Source organism: Strix uralensis, chromosome 2 (genome assembly GCF_047716275.1).
Source record: "Strix uralensis isolate ZFMK-TIS-50842 chromosome 2, bStrUra1, whole genome shotgun sequence".
In the NCBI taxonomy this organism is placed as follows: Eukaryota; Metazoa; Chordata; class Aves; order Strigiformes; family Strigidae; genus Strix; species Strix uralensis.
The window spans coordinates 105865652-105885151 of record NC_133973.1 but is presented as its reverse complement, the minus strand read 5'-3'; the positions used below and the strand labels follow the sequence as shown (position 1 = coordinate 105885151).

General features: G+C 39.5%; 1 protein-coding gene across 1 annotated transcript; it reads left to right on the top strand.

Moving 5' to 3' along the window:
- The first annotated feature begins 961 nt into the window (after positions 1-961).
- Positions 962-19272, top strand: CPB2 (carboxypeptidase B2). The gene is made up of 11 exons (XM_074861000.1): positions 962-1038; positions 5065-5140; positions 7913-8037; positions 8129-8237; positions 8767-8868; positions 9413-9517; positions 12074-12190; positions 13178-13268; positions 16743-16945; positions 18801-18885; positions 19013-19272. Exons 1-11 carry the CDS (start codon positions 962-964, stop codon positions 19195-19197), a joined length of 1275 nt encoding a protein of 424 aa, XP_074717101.1. The 3' UTR covers positions 19198-19272.
- Positions 19273-19500: the final 228 nt, after the last annotated feature.

The following is a 19500-nucleotide window of genomic DNA, read 5'->3' as shown; positions in this document are numbered from 1 at the left end:
GTTATGTTGATGCACGGAAGAAGAGGATTTGGACCATGACAATAAGCTGTGTCCTAGCCCACTTAGATTTACTGTTCAAGCACAGAATGTAGATGGAGATCATCTATTCTGGATGTGTCAAATTCATTCAGCTTTTTGACATGTCCTTTCTGGACAACTGTGTATAGAAATATGGGAGGCAAATCTTGGGGCATGCAAAAATTAATAACAATGAGATTAAGAGTCATTGGTACTTTTTGTTGAAAAGCTAACCCAGTATGACATATGGAAAATACATGAATGTCAGAACATCACAGAAAAGAGGACATGGACCAGCACAAACAATCTGACATCCTTGGATGAATTGGGCATTAACCAAAGAGGTAGAGGCCAGCTGCGGAAGATGGAGACCCAGTTGACATGCTCCGTCCTGAGCTAGAGGAACTGTCCTCAATAGCAAGTAGGCATCATGTCCCACTTGCTCCTTCTTTTCTCTGCTAACAAATGCCATCAAAAGAAGCTTTCCTGCTCAGGATTTTTCCATTTGGACTTAATTATCTCACTCCCACTCCTCTCACACAGCTTCATGCTTGGCTGTGACATGCTATAGGAGTGCTGAATGCAGAGCACGCTGCTGGACCTCCGTAAATATTAGAAGATCACAAAAGCTTTGCGCTTGGTGTTCTTTCTTATGTCTGAGGTTCATAGCCGCAATGAAATGACACAAAGGCTGAGATGACAAAGTGACTTGCCAATATGAAAATGTCCAAAATGTACTTTATCCTTTCGTAGATGGAGGACAGCAATACAAGCAGGACCTCCCAAGGGAGCTCTGTCATATTGACTTAGCCACCAGTAGCTTGGGGTTGAGGTGAGAGACAGTATTAAATTTTAACCACTCTTTAAATAACATTTTTGAAATCAATAATGTGGATCCTGAACCCTTGACTTTCCAATTGCATTTGGTTTCATTGTGGATACCATGAAGATGAAGTCTTACCTGCTCTTTTCTGTCCTATTTATCTGGATTCAAGAGAAGCCTGTCTTCACTCTTCCAAGGTAAATATCTGCTGGTGCTACTGAGCTTTTAGTGTGTGGTGAGTGGGACAGGGAAAGTATTGAGGCAAAAAAACTCCAAGTCACATAAGAAAACATTTGGCAAAGGTTGACATTTATTTATTGCTCTTGTAATTGGATATGTGGTTCAATTTAACATATAGATGGTGGAGGAAATGAAATTATTCTAAGTCTTCTTTGCATCCATAAATCCTATGTTTTTAATCATATTAAAACTATTCTTTTCGGTCTAAGTGCAAATCAATTCTGTTCATTCAGTGCTTCTGAATGCCAATAAAGGGCATTCTGAAACTTAATGGGAAAAAATAATTTGCTTCATTTGCCTTAAAACAAGATCTTAAATGAATTACTTCTTGAGGTAGAAACAGAAACCATTTCAGAAAGTGCTAACAATCTGTTTTCTTTCTAAAGCAGCTTTTATGATTGTTTTCCCAGTCATAAATCATTTTTGAATAACCATTTGGTATTTGTACAATGTTTCAGAAGCAGCTTTATTGTTACCTATCGATAAACTTCAGAAATGCCCTGAAACCAAATGCTTTCTTAAAACATAAGAACATATGTCAGAGATGAAGACAGGCAAAGTGCTTTTATTTTCTACATGTACAGCAGGTTTAAAAACCTGAAATGTTTTAATAGTCAGAACTAAAAGGATAGGCCCCTCATGTGGTGATATTAAGCAAGATGAACAACCTACAGGAATCACAATGAAACACAACGTGCTCCCAGGACTGAAATACCTACACAAGTAATAGTGAATTATGTCTCACAGCCCTTCTGTGACCACATCACACACCAGTGGCAGACATGTGACAAGTGAAGACCACTGAGTTCATGCCTTAAAAGAGAGGATCTTTCATCTCCGTTTGTGTTGCAATCATATTTTCTTGTGGATTGCTACGGAGGTGTAAGGATTACAATAGGGGGACAGTTAAAGAAGTTTCTAGGTGAATTCAGTGGAGCAATATCACTCTGTGCTACTTGAAGGTTCATTTATTTAATGTTTAAATAAAACCCTGAATATATGACCCTTACAGAACAACATGGCATTTCCCACTGTAAAGCACAAGTCTAATCCTCCCAGCCCCAGTTATGAAAACAGCTAAAATAATGAGATTTTAAAGGTGATATATTATATCTGACTTTTTACTTTTATTTGAGCACCGGTGTTGGAGGATTTAACGGTCATGTATTAAAGCTTCCCTTTGCAAGGTTATAGTGTGATTACTGCATCTGGACTTCTAAAAAAAATATCGAATATTGTGAGACTTGTGAAAGAGCTGATGGCACTGAAAAGACACCTAGCTCACTTGCAGGGAAAGAGCAAGGCTGGAAGCTGTTGGAGAGCAAGCAAGGTTAGAGAAAAGAGGCAGACATCTATGTTCCAGGCAGATGAACAGTTTACATAGAGTCTCCAGGAGGACAGAGGAAGATGCTAACAGCACTCTTCTAGTGACATACCTGCTGAGATCCAGGGTGAGACATTCAGCTGGAGGGTGAGTAGGGAGGCCTCTCTTCTGGAGAGGTTAGTCAGAAATAACATGAAAGATTTAAATGGCTTGAGGCTATGAGGGCAGGGAGACACATCCACGCTGATGCTTTGGTTTTGTGGGCCTGTGTGACATATGATGCTGACAGCCCTCCTAGTGACTGAGAAATGCAACAGAGAGGAGAGGGGAAGAGACTGAGATGCCAGCAGAGAAATGGCACTGATTTATGTTTATCTGTGAGAAGGTGGCCAGGGCCCCTGGATGGAATTCATCTGACTATACAGGCTTTCTGCACATTCCTGCATAGGCACATGATTCCTTCATCTTCCTGTACAACTAGTGGAGAAAAATATATATATTTAGGTTATAATTCATTCCAATTTAGCACACACATCTAAATTAGCTCAGGTTAACCAGACCCTAAAAGTGCCTGTTTCTTTATTAAGATGAAGATATCAAAACCATCTAAAATGAACTCTAATGCATCCCACTCAATTTGTCATAGCTACAGGATAAGACCTGAGCATTCTAGTATGGGAACAGCAGCTGGACTTCTATTTACCCAGAAACAAAAGGAAGAGGAAAAAGAGATGGGTAACAGTGATAGAGTCCAGCGGGACCCGGGCAGAAAGTTGGAGAGCAGTGAGAGGGATCCTCTTAAGGACAAACTCAAAGAGCAACCAGGGAAGCAAAGCATGATAACAGAAAGTGAAAGAAAAGAGGTGTGTTCAAGATTAACATGTTCAGCCATACCAGGGCAGCAGGCAGGGCAACGAAGTTGTGGGTGGAGGGTTGTTTCTGAGATTGGTATAAAGGCAATAATCAGAGCTTTTGGTGGGTGTTTTCTAACAGGAGTGGTGCAGAAGACAGATGAAAGAGGGTACAATGCTAAATTGAAGCAGAGGAACTGAGAAGCCCAATGACCACAATTTTGGCTGTTAACACTCCCCATGTTAAAAATGACTACAAAAGAAAGGGCAGAACTTGGATCAGCTTGTTCAGTGTATTCAGGTCCTATCAATGAGAGCTATAGAGGAATTGCTGCTAGCTACCACCTGTCCAGTACTTACCACACTCAGCTGAAACATTTGTGCAACAAGTACATACCAGCTTCCTCATTATGGTACTCTCAAGCTGTGGGAATCACAGAACGAAACCAGATGCAGGAGCCCTTTTCTGATATCCCCTGTGAAAAGACTTCCCCAGATATAAGAAGACAAATTCACTTCTAAAGTAGCCCCAAACACACACTTTGGAGTGCACTTGCCTGAAGAAATAGGCAAACTGCCAACCCTGCCTATCTCTGATTGCTTTTTGATGCTCTGTCAAATGATGCTGGAGGCAAAAATAGGGTTGGCATATTGTTGGTTCTGCATGAGAAACAACAGTGATTGCTTGGAGCCTGGCTAAAAGTAGAAAAGATGAATCACCTGGTTGCCAGATGCTGTCAGGTCTCTGTTTGAAATCAGTCACAACAACGAGTTGTGACAATCATGTTATGCAGCTTCAAAATACTAGTTTTGAGAGCCCTGCCTGTTTTCTTTTCAGAACAGTCTTTGCAGACAGGGCTGGCAGGAACTTCCACAGTGGCTGGATTATGCACTGCCACCAACTCCACACAATTAGAGGGCCAAGAGCCACCCCTGCCCAGAAAACGAAAACAGGGGTCTGACATTCCCCTGAGTCTCCTCCTTCTACACACAGAGATTATTTTAATTACCTATCCAATGTAATTTTGAACTACATGGTTTGCAGGGCACTGAAGATCAGGGCTGGATTTACAATGCAAAGTGGTATTTTTTCTTTCTGGAAAGTGAACTTCACTTCTGTTACTGATGGTGGGGTCAGGCATGGAGTAGCTGGGAAGTTCCATCGCATGCACAATGTGTCCAGACCATGGGTTTCAAGTAAGAAGGGAATATAAGTTACCGGGCAAAGAGGGGGAGGACAGTGGTATAGACCAACTGAAACCATACCCGGCAGAGGGACAGAAATGAGGAGATCAGAAAAACTGGACTGGAGTAGGAATGATGATGGTAGTAGCCTCTGTACATCTACAAAACATCATGTTTGGCTTTTGCCAAACTGTGAGGGCTTTCGCCAGACTAGGAGGGCTCATGACTCTACTGAACAGTGACTGAGACCAAGAAACTCAGGGGAGAATAGGAGAGCTGCCTTCCTGGTCTAAGCTAGTTTTCCACAGGTGCTGCTGCACTCTGGATTAGCTGAGGCTGGTTGCTGTTGTGCTGGTGCCAGCTCCCAGGAGCCATCTCAAGAGTCCAGCAGTAGATATTGGCTACCAAAGCCCTGAACCACTTCTTTCATGAATTTTACTGACTGGCAGAAACAGATGCTGGAACAGGGCTCAGCATCTTCATTATTGAATCTTCATGGGGAATGTCAGTTCATGGCAGCGAAGCCAGGGAAGACGAAAAAGGCCAAGTCTGCTTCTCTACTTTTGCGTGACCTAGAGTAGTTTCAAGTAACTGTGCTTTACCTAAATACCCTTATTTTTCAGGGATGAAGTTTTGTCGGCTCTCCCACAAACAGACAGACAGGTTGAAGCCCTCCAGGATTTACTGAACACCACTGAGGTAAACAGATCCCTATGTCTTTCTGGTCTCTAGGCCAAATTCTTCCCCAAAGTGCAGTAATACTGTTCCCCTCACCTCAACCCGTGAGAAAGATTTAGCCCACCTTAATTCATTTGTCCTAATACAGCAACTCAGAAAATGCTTGGTTTTCATTGCTCCTCTACCTTCTGATTTACATGAAGAGACCCCTCCTTCATAACATTAAAGTAGTGCGTTATACGAGAGCTCAGATTTCTTCAACTGATTTTGTGTGTTAAGACACTGCAAAATTGGCAAAGTACCAACACACAGTAAGTAGAAATACATTTCTAGGGAACCTAAGCACTGTAGACCAATGCAATCTTGGCCTACGTGACTTGCACAGCTTTGAAGTTTGAAGATCAGGACTGGATTTTTGTGGTATTTTTCTTAAAGGAGTATTTAGAAAATAAAAATCTCTTAAGCAATATTTTTTTTTTAGTTCAATCTTTCATTAAAGAATTGAGTATTTAATTAAAATGAGGCATCTCTTCCTCTTCAAAAGCATTTGCTCAATCACACCAACTCCCAGTTTGAAGCCAACACTCTGCAACAAAGGTGTAACCATTCCCTTGACCAACATAATTTACAGGATGATTGAAGATGTGTCTCAGGTGACTGAGAGCTTTTAATGGTGTCTATGCCCAGTCTTTCTCTGTCTTTCTTGGCTCCTACTCATTTTACATCCACCCCAAAAATCTACTAGTTTTCTGCTGTCCCTACTAGCATCTTCTGATACTTCCCTTCAGTTCTCACAAACCTTGATAAGTTTCTTTGCTCTTTTCCACCTCCACAAGTCAACTCACATATCCATCTACTTTGCTCTACCAAAATAAATCTCCCCTCTTACATCTCTTCCTCACCACTGTCATTCTTCACTTTTTTGTAGACAAGACCCCCAAGAAGTCATGAAGAACAACCGCAGTACATTCAGTGCAGAGAGAGCATGCAGTGGTTTCTACCAAGTCACTTATGTGAATATGCAAACTGAGTATTTTTCAAGGGTTATAAGCTGGCCATTTTTTTCCCATGGTTATAAATTGGGCAAGTTATAAAATGGAAAGGGAAAGGGAAAGGGAAAGGGAAAGGGAAAGGGAAAGGGAAAGGGAAAGGGAAAGGGAAAGGGAAAGGGAAAGGGAAAGGGAAAGGGAAAGGGAAAGGGAAAGGGAAGACACAAACAGTACCTCCCAAAAATTTTTCATGGTTACAATCTAGCAAAAAAGAAGCAATTGAAAATCAGCATCTTACAAGAAGAATTATCATGCTATTTATAGGTGCTACTCCTGCAAAAGTTGGAAGGTAAAAACCTAAATCAAAGGAAAAGCTTTGTTCTTACAGCACACACATTGCATGTAGCATCCACCAGAAGACCCAGACATAGGAACACCTACAACAGAGTCTTCTGTAGCTGCCACTGGGGCAGTAATGACCATTGCTGATGATGGGTAAAGAGACCAATAATCATATGCACTATCAAAGTTTCCTGTTTACCACCATTCATTGTTCCTCTGCCACCTCAGCTGTGTCAATCCAGAGTTCCTTAGTTCTCCTTACTCTCAATTCAAAGAACGCTTACACCAAAGAAACTAAATCTGAACTGGTGCACATCAGTGCAGACAGCAGGCTAGCAAAGGGCAACAGGGAAACTGGTGCTGGGGAGCTAAGCATCCAGCTTGCTTCTTGGATGGGTCTTCCGAACAATGCTGAGCCATGTGATGCTGTTGCTACCCTGCCAATAATGTCTGAGATGACTACACTGAGACTAGCTCAGCCATTTGTATAGCACATTGCAGTAATATATCTGGGGGCCAAACGTTTTAACATTGATTGTTTCAAAGTCTTGATTAAAAGCATGGATGAGTTTTCTGTATGATTTTTCAGACACATTCTCTCTGAGAATGAGTGAGGTAAACAGTTGACAGCTGATACATGCCTGGAAACATGGTGCCTAAGTTTAACGGCACCATGTATTATACATAAGAAATATAATATTCCTGGTGCAATTGCACCAGAAAGGAAAAAAAATCCTATTGTCTGGTGATTCCCTGCTGTATGTCTTCAAAAATGCATCCAAGAATTATGTTGACCTTTTTCATATTGTAAATTCATGCCTAATTTTCTGCTTACTGTCACCCCTAGATCTTTTGGTATTATTGGTTTTAAAATTGCAGTGTTTTATCGACTGTGTTGGCTTCTGATTTTAGTATTGTAAAAGATTTAATTTGATCAAGAAGAATCTAATTTTCTTATTTTCCTCCCATTTCTAATCTCTGTATTGCTACTTCAACTTGACTTATATTCAAACCCCTTCTGGCATTTATTTCCTCCCTAATCAAAGTCATCAGCAAATACAATAACTACAAAGACTGGTCTGATCTTCATTAATTCTCCAAATACCCTCAGGGAAAATAACTCTCAGCAGACTTGAAAACATGTAACATAATAACCAGCTAAACATATATATTATACTAGAAATACTATCTCAGAAAAGGTTATGTTCCTGTCTTTGTTCTTGATTTATGAATTTATGTGCAGAAGTCATTATAAACATTTCTTAAATACACACGTTTTATTTCCAGCAGCAGCAGAATAGTATAACACAACACAGGGAACATTAAATTGCTTGTTACGAGTGGTGTCTTAAATTGAAAGCATATGCTTTGATTATTTTCAAAATACTTATTAAATGTTAGTAAGAATAGTTCTTCTTTTCCCAGTAAAAAAAATATATTTTTTTTTTTTTTAAATTTGCAGGTTATTCTCTGGCAACCTGTTGTGGTTGAAAACATCAAGAAGGACAGAGAAGTCCATTTCTATGTCAGGGCATCCAGCATATATAGCATAAAAGCTCAGTTACGGCAACTGACCATCCAGCACAAGTATGAATTTTTTATCTGTTGTCATGAATGTTTCTGTAAAGTTGTTTGTCATTTATTTAACAGGAGGTTGTGCTCTTTCTTTGTTATTCAGAGTCTCAATGGAAGATGTTCAAGGACTTATTGAAAAACAGACTATCAATGACACAGTCAACCCACGCAGTTCTTCATCATATTATGAAAACTACCATTCAATGAAAGAAGTAAGATATTTTTGTTGTAATCTCTGTAGATTCAAGGGGTGAAATTTGTCTCATGGTTGAGAACGGACATAGGGAAAGAAATCATCAACAGGTAAATAATTACCACTGTATTGCTCAACCACTGAGAGTTGTATTTACTGTAATGCCTTCATAGAGAAAGAAGCACCAGACAAAATCTCTCATACATGTATTGCCTCAAACTGCCATTCAAATGCAGTCAATACAGAAGCAAAATGAAGTAGCAAAACAACACATAAATATTTAAACCATGAAATGAATAATAATTTAACCAAATAGAACTAAAGAGGAATTTCAGGGCTATTCTTGGACTGTGTTGTGACCGTATCTTAGTTTGTTTTAAGAAAAATTAGAGTCGGGCAAGTCATAAGTGGGCTGAATTGCTAGTTTTTCTTTCCCATCAGCTAAGAGACAGGATTTTGGGAGGAAGAATGAATTTAAGTCTAGACCATTTTCAGGGATGAAGGAAAACAATAGGGAGAAGATCTATTTATTAACTTCATCCTTGCAGATATATCATTGGATGGAAGAAGTAGTGAAAGTCCATTCTGACCTCCTCCAGAAAATATATATCGGATCATCATATGAAAAACGACCACTTTATGTTCTGAAGGTACAGCTATGACTTAATGCAAAAACTTTCCAAGTACTAATGAAAGCAAGCGATGAGGCTTGACCAGAACACTTTTTAAAATCTATACTTATACGCATTTTTTTGTTTTAGAAGTTTCCTATGTTCTTCTAGTGAGGTTCATTACCTTTGTAAAGGCACATGACCACATTAGGTTCCTTGTTGGGTCATGAAGAAGTTATCACATCTAGGCCATCATCCAAGTCATGAAATACTGGTATGGTGGATATCCTCCTCTGTTGACTATGAAGCCAGTCTAGTTTGTTGCTCTGCATAGTTGGTGATCTTGACCTCAGGTCTTGCTGTAGTCTTGGTGTCTATGTTAGGAGCTTTCTGCAAGCAGTCTGAATATGGCGCTCTGTCTGTATGTGAACGTAACTGAGAGCAGTATCCTGGCCCAGGATCAGTCTAAGCTCTTCCTACAAGACAGGTGCTTCTTCTTCCATCTTGGTTACCCTTTTCACTTCCACTTTTATGTGGTACACTTTACAATGGTGACATTTGAATACAATTTCTCTTTTGCCAGCTTTCAAAAAGTCGGGAAAAACCCAAAAGTGCCATCTGGATTGACTGTGGTATCCACGCTAGAGAATGGATCTCTCCTGCTTTTTGCCTGTGGTTCATAGGCCATGTGAGTAGATAATCACATCTGATTACCGTTTTCAAAGCAAAGCAAAAAATCTTGATGTCATTTACCTTCTCTGTACAATTGAGCTCTAAGCTCCATGAAGTCTTAATCCATTTAATTCCACAACACCAAGACATGAGATTTGTGTCTAACCTGCATATGTAGCAGTGAGTGTGTGTGTGTATGTCTGTGTCAGTAGATGGAGAGGCATGTGTGAGAGAGAGAGAGAAAGTCATACAGATTGAATGTAAAAGAGCTCAGATGTATTGTCAAGTATGAAAGAAACTTCAAAGTATGTGCAGCAAATACAACAGAGACGTTTACAATTATGAACAGTCAGGGATGGAGAGGGCATACCAGGAAAAGCAAGTATTTGGTAATCTACTAGCGCTATATCTATACTGCCACATGGGTCCAAGGAATGATCTTGGTTCTGGGTCATGCAGCACATGACAGCTCATGCCCATATTACTCCAGCTGGCACTGGCTGGAGTAGATCAGAGGACACCCAAAGTGAGCTCAAGCTGTCCTACAACCCACGGCTCTTCTCTACGTGCCTTCCTAGAGCAATAGGTTCCCCACACTGGCCTGCTCCAGGCATTGCATAGCTCCACACCAGCATGCACACCAGCAATCTCCACTCAGCACTTGCTGTGATGTGTCACCTGCTGCTGCATCTGCTGCTACAGCTCCTCCACCTCCTGCCTCTGCATTTTCTATTTGTGCTCCTGCTTTTTTCTGGATCTGCCTCATTCAGAGAATGAGGCCACATAAGCCACCTTTTTCTGAAAGTACCATCCCTGCTAGAGACACCCTCATTTCAGACCTCCAGAACATGACCAACAACTGCCAGCCACATGCATAGTTCATGGAAATCAGTAAATCACAGATGGGATGAGACTGTAGTATGGGCTTGGTCTGACCAGCCTTGATGTGCAGCCGCAGACCAATGGTCACATCTGATCTTTAATATCTTTAATATCTACACTGCTCAGGATAGTGAACAGAGGTACGCCAAAAGATACATCATCCATGGTTTGTACCTGGATTTTAACATATGTTGCCTTGGTCTTTTTGAATTTAAGGCACCTCTGGTCAAGGCATTATGCTGAGCTGCTGGCCCAGTTCCTAGTATGGACTGTGAAAAGGCTCCTAAGGCCTTTCTGGCTCAGACAGGGTTGCCCAGCTTGCTCAGTTATATCCTGAGATATTATTTATTGTTCCTTTTTCACAAAAGCAAAGTTCACAGTAAAAATAAACTAGATGAGATTGAGACTTCACAATAACCAGTACTGTAGCCAGAGAAATAACATAGATGAGTCCTTGAAACATGAATTATGGTTTGGCTATGATCGAACTAATGATGTTGATAATAAGATGTGTTTATTTCTGTCCTCAGACACAACTATAAAAGCTCAATGACTATAACATTTGAAAGGAGATTGCAGGAGTTAGGGACAGATACAGCTGAATGTACCTTGTAACCCACTGATAATCCCAGACTTCAAGGTTCCCTTCGAGAGAAATGCATTTGCCCTTTTCATGCTGCTCCAAGTAATTACCAGCTGTGCTGTCACTTTGCCAGTGACATGTCCCTGCAGCATTTTTCAGAAGTAACGAGCTGAACATTTAGGTTCTCCATCCCCTTGATCTAATCTACGTGTTTTAAATTCAGATTTTATTTCTATATCACTTCATGAAGTAACATTTTAAAATCTGACATCAATACACATCTACACACACACACATTAAAATCACTAGCTCTCTCCAGCAAATCCTAGGCATTCTTTATAATGGGTCCACTCTTTATCACTTAATTTTGTTGTTAAGATTGCAGAAAGATTGACATTTCTCATTTAGTCAGAGAAAGTCCATTGCCTGAGGAAAACTAGGAAGGATTTGAAGTGAAAGAAGGTGATTTAAGTAAGGCATAAAGAAAAAAATATATGATTAAGGACTTAGTCTATTCTAGTAGTAACAAAACCACTTATCTAGGGTAAAATGTATCCCTGTGTCATGGACCAACAACCAGGTTAGGTATCACTAAAGCCTTCAAAATAGGCTGTGAGGCAAAATTAGCAATGCAGATCTTATTGATTCTTGGCATACAAGTGCACTGAACTCACAATGCAACCAGAAAAAATAATGTTATGTACAGCAGCCATTTTAAATGTTCCTTGTTATTTATGGGCTTGTTTTATGCTACTTTTGTGGTGTTTTGGGTGAGAAGGATGGTTCCTATTATTTATACAAGCAGCAAAAGCTCAAACCTTCCTATTAACAGGCTTCAACTCCATCTCATGACCACCCATTAACATTAAAGGACTGCAGTGTATCTGATTGACTGTATCAGCTTGATCCCTACCCTCTCACTGGCAATTCTAACTAAAGAGCTACTTTGCTATTTAGCAATTTCTGTGGTGCGATGCGCGTCTGTCAGGAGGCAGACTGGTCTGATAATTGCACAGTGATTTTAGATCTGCCATCAGGTGCCTTTCTAGAAAGGTAAGAAAACCACTATGACAAATGCTTTTAATAAGTTTCCCCTGTGCTTTATAGGCAATCCATGTACGTGAACGAGATCAGACCATGACAACACTTCTGGAGCACTTTGATTTCTACGTCATGCCTGTGATAAATGTGGATGGCTACGAGTACACATGGAGCCATCCCTCTGTACGTAGAGCTTTTTTGACATTGCACAGGCTGTGCAATGTACTGCTGTGCTATTTATGGGAACTATCAGTGTGCATGCTGAGGGTATCATTTCCATCCTGGAAGTGCACACCCCAAAGTCTTAATCTGTGCTTGGAATTTCTGCATTTCTGCCTTATTCAAACCACAACAAACACTGCAACTAATTGGCATTTGGCCCACAGTACCTTTGTGTCTTCCAAGATGCTGGAAATGCCTTTGGAAATGACAGAATCTCATTCTGGGATTTTTATAGTTCCAGAAGTCAGGGAACGCCTGTGTCAGCCTTCAGCAGTGAGGTTACAAATACTGGCCCAATCCAGCTGAATAGTGTGCTGCATCACGTAGAGCACAACCAGTAACTCACTCCTGCCTCCTGCAAGGTAGCCCTTTTCTCTGAGTACTTTTTATTTCAGATAAATGGAAGGTACAACAGGTATCTTTTGTCCAGGATTTTATTTATTTGTCAGAAATTCCAAGCTGTTGAGATGGTTCTTTGATTTTTAGATCCTTCCCTCAAAAAAAAAATCTCCTCCACTCTTTTACTCATTCAATCTTCAACCCAGCTTGGCTTATATTTGGATAACTATGCATAGACACCTCAACAGCTGCACCCCAAATTTCCAACTTTCTACATGCTGTCAGCAATGCCTACGGAAAAGTTGGACTTGGACTCCTAAACTCACATACCTGGCCAAACTGTATGTCTTCTCCCCTCCTTCCACAGTCCAGATTCATTGAAATAGATGAGATGTGACCACTACTTATCCTACACAACATTTCCTTTCATCATCTTGCCTCGCTTGTGATTGGACTGTGGTTTCATTTTCTTCCTTGGTCTTTTGCCTCTCCATTGGCACATGACCTGTAGAGGCACAAGTGGGATGTCACATTTAACTAACCAGTGAGATGGTGCATCAGTTTTATCAGCTTTTTCCCTGAACATGGCTTGTGTGTCTCTTTCCATAGAATCGGCTATGGAGAAAGAGCCGCTCATCACACGGTAACAGCAAGTGCATCGGTACTGACATGAACAGGAATTTTGATGCGCACTGGTGTGGTACGAAATTATTTCCTTCCCATTGTACCCCTGCCTCACTTTTAGCCTTTAAGATTCTTTATTTTGAAAACATTATCATTTACTATTTCACAAAGTTGATATAAAGACAAATGCAGCTGACTATCTGTTATGAACTGGTGAACACTTCCACAGCTTGAGATACTTTTGTTGGGACTCAGGATTTTTCCTCCCCAGATGCCACACTGGGGACTCTTCCCAGCATGATGACAAGAGAGAGGGGGACCAGGACCCTGGATCCTGCCCCTTGCATCACACCATGTTACATCTGGTGCAGGCTGTTGGTGGGAAGGAGGAAAGAGGGAAGAAGTGGCCCTTGCCATGTCACCCAGGGCCTGTTGTACCATCCAGTTGAGTAGATGCTCCACCATGTTGTATGAACTGATCACCTCAGTCATCCTTCAGTAATGCCTACCTGACCAAGATTTTTTGGCTCTCAGTGTTTGTTATCAAGACTATATTTCATTTACTTAGTTACACAGACACTTTAGTACTTGACAGGTTTTTAATAGTCTGCAGAATAACTATCAGATCTGGCTTCACTCAGTACTGACACTAACGTCTTGTATGACTTTCTATCATTTTAGTCCGTTGCTAAACTGGGAGTAAAGATGTTTATTTACCATCCATGGCTTTTTAGATTAAGGAAAACATACATTTTTTTCAAGCATAAAATTATTAAGATGGGGACCAAATACACAGATTTAAAAGCGATATTCAGTATAACTATGTCATAAAAACAGAACTTGAAGTCTGAAGGAATAAGAACAAAAACCTATGTGATACATATACTAGTTTCAGGGAAAGGTTATGTAATGTAGTGCATTCAACTTGTAAAGCACTTTTGGTGGTGAACAACTTCTGAGGCGGAGAAATGATTCTACTTTACAAAAAGCAGAAGAATACAGGTAGATTAGAAAGTGCTTCCTCTCTAAGTAAGTCTTTGGACAAAATGTACACCTTCTTAGAGGGCAAAACCAGAACATCTTACCTGAGTAACTAGGGAAGTATTCATACGGTTTTCAGCCATGCTATGCTCCTCTCTTAGACATGGTTGGAAACATAGAAGAGAGAAGCTTTAGCACCTTGCAGGGTCATTGGAGACAAAAAACTGTACAGATGAGTCTAAGCACCAAAGTCAGGTGCTTACAGTAACTTAAACAGATGATGGTAAGGATCTCCCTAGGTTTCTACTTCTTTTAATTATACAGTCAGTAAAATGCTGGAAAACAAAATTCTGTTTTTCTTAAGTAGCATAAAAATATTTTTTATGCTGATTCAGATACATTAGCAACTGATAGCAACGGCTGAACAGATTTGATCCAGAACATATTAACTGTAGAATCTCCATTATTGCTGTAGCTGTGTGAAACACCAGGAGTTCAGCAGGATCCTCAGAAGAACCAAGCTGGAGTTTTATCACTTTATAATACTGTTGTAATTATTATTAGCTGTGTCAATTGAATACAATAACGCGATTGTGTTCATGGGAAATGACCACAAATTAATGGGAATCTGCAATTTAATCTTTACTCACATACTTCTAAACAGAGTTCTTGCAAGGTGTGCCAAACGTTCAGACTTTCACTGGTTTCAGATTTGTTTGTGAACACATTGTGCCACTGCAAAATTCCAGGTTTTAGATCTATGCATTTAATTAGAAATTTACTGCCGTGTTTATCTGTTCTTTCTCTTCAGCTGCTCAGATAACTTTACAAACTTTATGAACAGGCCCTCATGCTTTTTATGAAGAGCAAAATACACTAAATGCACTGATACCTTATGTTTTTCTTTTATACCAATAAAAAGCAAAATTACTCCACTAAAAGCAATGCACTACTTGGAATTTGCTCTGTGGAAATAAATTTGACTGCAACCTGGACTTAAACTTTTCTCCACATTTTCTGCATTATTTCCTTAGCTGGCTGTTCTCAATATGATCAAGAATTTAGGAAAGCAGACAGATCATTTATCCAAGATTGCCAGCCAACAGATTCTTCATTGCCTTTTTCTTTGGACAGTACTTTTGCGCAAAACAGAACAGTGTAAAATTTAACATTCTCATTTTGCCACTTTTGCATGATTTCACATAGATGCCAGGAATTGTTTGTATTTTCATGTGCATGAATTTTCATGGATTGTCTGTGAAATCCCCCTCAATTCAGAAACATTAAGGCTTATAAATATATCCCAGAACATAAATGTACCACAGCTCTCTCTGCCCCAGTACCCTTGTTTCTGACCTCCTAGCCTGCATCTCCCAGACAGTGTCTCTGTTGCCACTTCTCCCACACAGCCTGCTCTCTTCACTATATTATTTCTGTTTCTTCTGCTGTGTCATACAAAAGTGTAGGTCATCTGAGGATTTATTTTCAGCCACTGATATTATAAAGGGGCTTGCAGTATCTGTGGAACAGTTGAATGCATGAAAGTACAGGTTTATTCTAAACATCAACAACCAAGTACCACCATATCACCTAGTCTTCCTGTCTATCACAACTACATTTCACCCAAATACACATGTACAGAGACTTACAACTTTATACATATATATAGATAAAAAAAAAATTGAGTGTTTTTGGGGTCCAGATATGTTCCCCACTACTTTGTGGTGTGCTATAGATTTCCCTAGATCTCACTGGCACCAGAACATGTTTCCTTCTCTCCTGTATCATATGATAATACCTTGCATTGGTTCTACAGGGCTGCTACACTGCAGATGTAACTGGCATTATTGATTTCTGGAAGGTGGACATCTGTTAGTGTCCCAATGCCCAGGGATGAAGAAAGTCTTATGGTTGTTAAAGTACTCACTGAGCTTTATTTCTGTGTAAGATTTAAGGATAAAATGTCCATTTAAACTACAGATAGGGGAAAATTTATAAAATTTATTGAAGCATAAAGAGCTGACATTAACACTAAAGAACCTGGCTGCTTCCAGAAAGTTATTTAGTCTTATTTCAAAAATAGCAAAAATGGTGAATCCTAGTTGTCTTCTTGGTAACTTGTTCCAGTGTCTAGTTTTCCTCATTCTTAAAAACCTTCATTCTGATTTGTATTTCTTCAACTTCCAATTGGCAGTTTGCTTTCTCCTGAGATTAAATAATCACTTAGAACTGCCTTTCTTCCTGTAGTACTTCTAGATTTTAACAAGGGATCTCACAATCCTGTTCTTGATGAATTTAAACAGAGCATATTCATCCTGTCCTCTAAGACTTTTCACACAGTCTTTGAATCATTTTTGTTTTCTTCACCTCCAATTTTTTTCAAGAGTATAGTAGGTGAGAAATCCTAGTAGGCTGGCACTGATTTCTACAAGCATGAGAGTTCTTTCCATAGCACGGCGGAGTCCCTAATTTCTTGTATATTAGCATCATACTCTGCTCTTTCATTAGATGAACAGAAATGCAGAAGGGAAGAAGTTAAGGAGTAAAACTGTGCGCTTTTTTGTTACAGGGGAAGGAGCATCTCCCTATGAATGTCAGGAGACATATTGTGGACCCTACCCTGAGTCTGAGCCTGAAGTGAAAGCAGTGGCTCGCTTTGTCAGAGATCACAAAGACATCATTAAAGCCTACATAACCATGCATTCTTACTCCCAGTTGGTATTGTTTCCATATTCTTACACTATGGACAGAAGCAAAGACCATGATGAGCTGGTAAGTGTTTTCATCTCCTGAAGTTTCACATTTATTTCAGAACTTCTTACCCTGCCTGGTTAGGCTTGTAATGAGGGAGTCACAGTGCTCTGAGGATCGAGAATTACAAAATGAGATTTCTCTTGATGTTTTTAAGAACTTAAAGAAGTCTGGGCTGGTCTAGCAGTGTGTAGATCAGCAAGCTTTTTCTGAAGACTATGGGAAAATAAAAATATTTTTTCGAGATTGATAACACATCAACAACCCCTCATATGTTCAAGTTGCTGCTAAAAGAGCAGAGTCTCTTTTTTTTTTTTTTTTTTTTTTTGGACACCTCAAAATAATATTTGTGCAAATTCCTGATTATGTTGTATGGCTTACACAAACTCTGAAATGATGTGGGTGTGTAATTCTGAGAAATACTCTCCACATACCTAAGCAATGACACTTGTGGACACTTGATACTTTTTATTAAGTTTTTGCTAAGGATACTTATTTAAAATGGTCCTAATGGTAAGATGGAAAACATATCCTGCTTATGAAGAATTTTACATTCTTGAGCCACCAAATCACACAGTAGAAACTCTTCTAGAAGACAGAGTTCAAAACAGAAAAAGTAGCTGCTGCTTCTTCCCACTGACCATAAAGCTCTGTGTTTGTCTTGATCTGGGAAGGATATCCAGGCTAAAACGGGATTTGCTAATACAGAGTGATCAACCCATAAGAGTAGGTGGACAGCTTAGTCATATTCTTTTCATGTAAAGACATCAAACTTCCTAGAGCAAGGAATTTCCTTACCTGCACTTCCTGGCCCACTTTTGGTGTTTCCTAAGCTCCAAGTGCTAAGGCAACAAATTATTTGCAGTAGGAGCTCCTGCCTAGCAGTAAGAAAGGAGAAGAAATCATATCAAGGCGAACAGCAAGCAGGTTTGCAGGCTTTGGGATTTGCCATATGGGAAGACAGCGCATGTCTGAGGTGGACAGGTCATTTCATATGCTATATGACATAAGGACAGACAGTAAGTGAGTTTATAAAGGTACAGGATTGACATTTGCACACACTGCCGTCATTTTACTGCTTGTCAAGCTCATGCATCTCCCATGTCTCTTAACATATTTATTTTTAAAAACCACATTTTAAAAAACAAATGTTGTATAGATAAGAGGACTGTAAAAAGTACACAATTAATGCACTGGAATCACCCTACTTTGTTAGACAAAACCCCAGTCTGATATAGCATTTCCATTGTTAACTAGTGCTAGTATGTACAGAAGAAGAAATGGAAAAAATCCAGAAATGTAAACAACATATATTCTTATGCTGTGTTGGTTACTCTTTAATTTCCTGAAACAAACTATTTTATATACTGCAATAAAAAAAAATGCAGTTGTGAGTGAACAGCAATAATGTATTTGTGACTCCTTCTCTGTAAAGCAGAAAGAGATGCACTAATTCTGGGCATTTAAGTCTTCTTCATGGCTTAAGAGTAGAATTGCCTCAATGAAAATATTTTTCTGCTGTTTTTGTCAATGCTGCATAAATCAACTTAGACTTAATATGACTTAAATGATTTAAATACTGTGGCGGAAAAGGAAAAATAAAAGACAAGTGCGAACAAATGGTTTGACAACAATTTGCTGCCTGAAGTGGTGGTAAGGTCCCATCTATATTTTTTAACTAGCTACAGCAGAAAGGCAATCTGTAGCATGGGCATATGCCAAAAATTTGAACCACATTCTGTGGGTTTTCTAGAGGCTTTTGTAAGAGTATTTAACTTATGCAAGATCCAGAGCACAGTGTAAGTAAATCCTAACTGCATACATGTTAACTATTATCACGAGGCTAAAAGGCTAATAATGTTTTATTTAATTTCAGGAAAGTCTGGCAAAGAAAGCAGCTAAAGCTATAAAGAGGACAACAAAGAAAACTTACAGACTTGGTGCTGGTGCACAAACAATTTGTAAGTATGACTTTAGTACAACAATAGGCATGACAGCACATCCTTGCTAGCACCAGAAGACCGCTTTTGAACAGAAAACTGAAGTTCTGGTTTCAAGTAACTTATCTATTTTCCTTTCCTCACACAGATTTAGCTCCTGGAGGTTCAGACGACTGGGCTTATGATCTTGGCATTAAATATTCTTTTACCATTGAGCTTCGGGACACGGGAACTTATGGATTTTTGCTTCCTCCTCAAGAAATTAAACCAACTTGCTTAGAAGCACTTTCTGCTGTCAAAGAGATATCTCAGCATGTTCTTCAAAATTTATGATGTTGAATATAATTTATTCCAGTATGACTGTACTTAGCTCAAATAATAATAAAAAAGCTTGCTGATTTATTAAAATTATTTATATATAGGTAAAAAAAAGAATGACTGCACCCCCTATACTTCATTTTAGAATGCATCAGTTTTTTTCAATCATACTTCTATACCTATACCTACAACAGGAAGGGGAAATACCTACACTGTAAGGGGAAAATAGCATAGATAATGTTACATTCCTCTAGATGGTGGGAACTCCAGGTGATGTAGCATTGAACGGGCCTCTCATTGACATGTGGCACGCTGGGC

What these genes read in the sequence shown, in the direction of transcription:
- CPB2 (XM_074861000.1), top strand. Translation starts at nt 962, where the DNA reads ATGAAGATGAAGTCTTACCTGCTCTTTTCTGTCCTATTTATCTGGATT. An exon ending in CAACTGACCATCCAGCACAA is followed by an intron (nt 8,038 to 8,128) that starts GTATGAATTTTT and finishes TTTGTTATTCAG; the next exon opens with AGTCTCAATGGAAGATGTTC. An exon ending in ACACATGGAGCCATCCCTCT is followed by an intron (nt 12,191 to 13,177) that starts GTACGTAGAGCT and finishes CTCTTTCCATAG; the next exon opens with AATCGGCTATGGAGAAAGAG.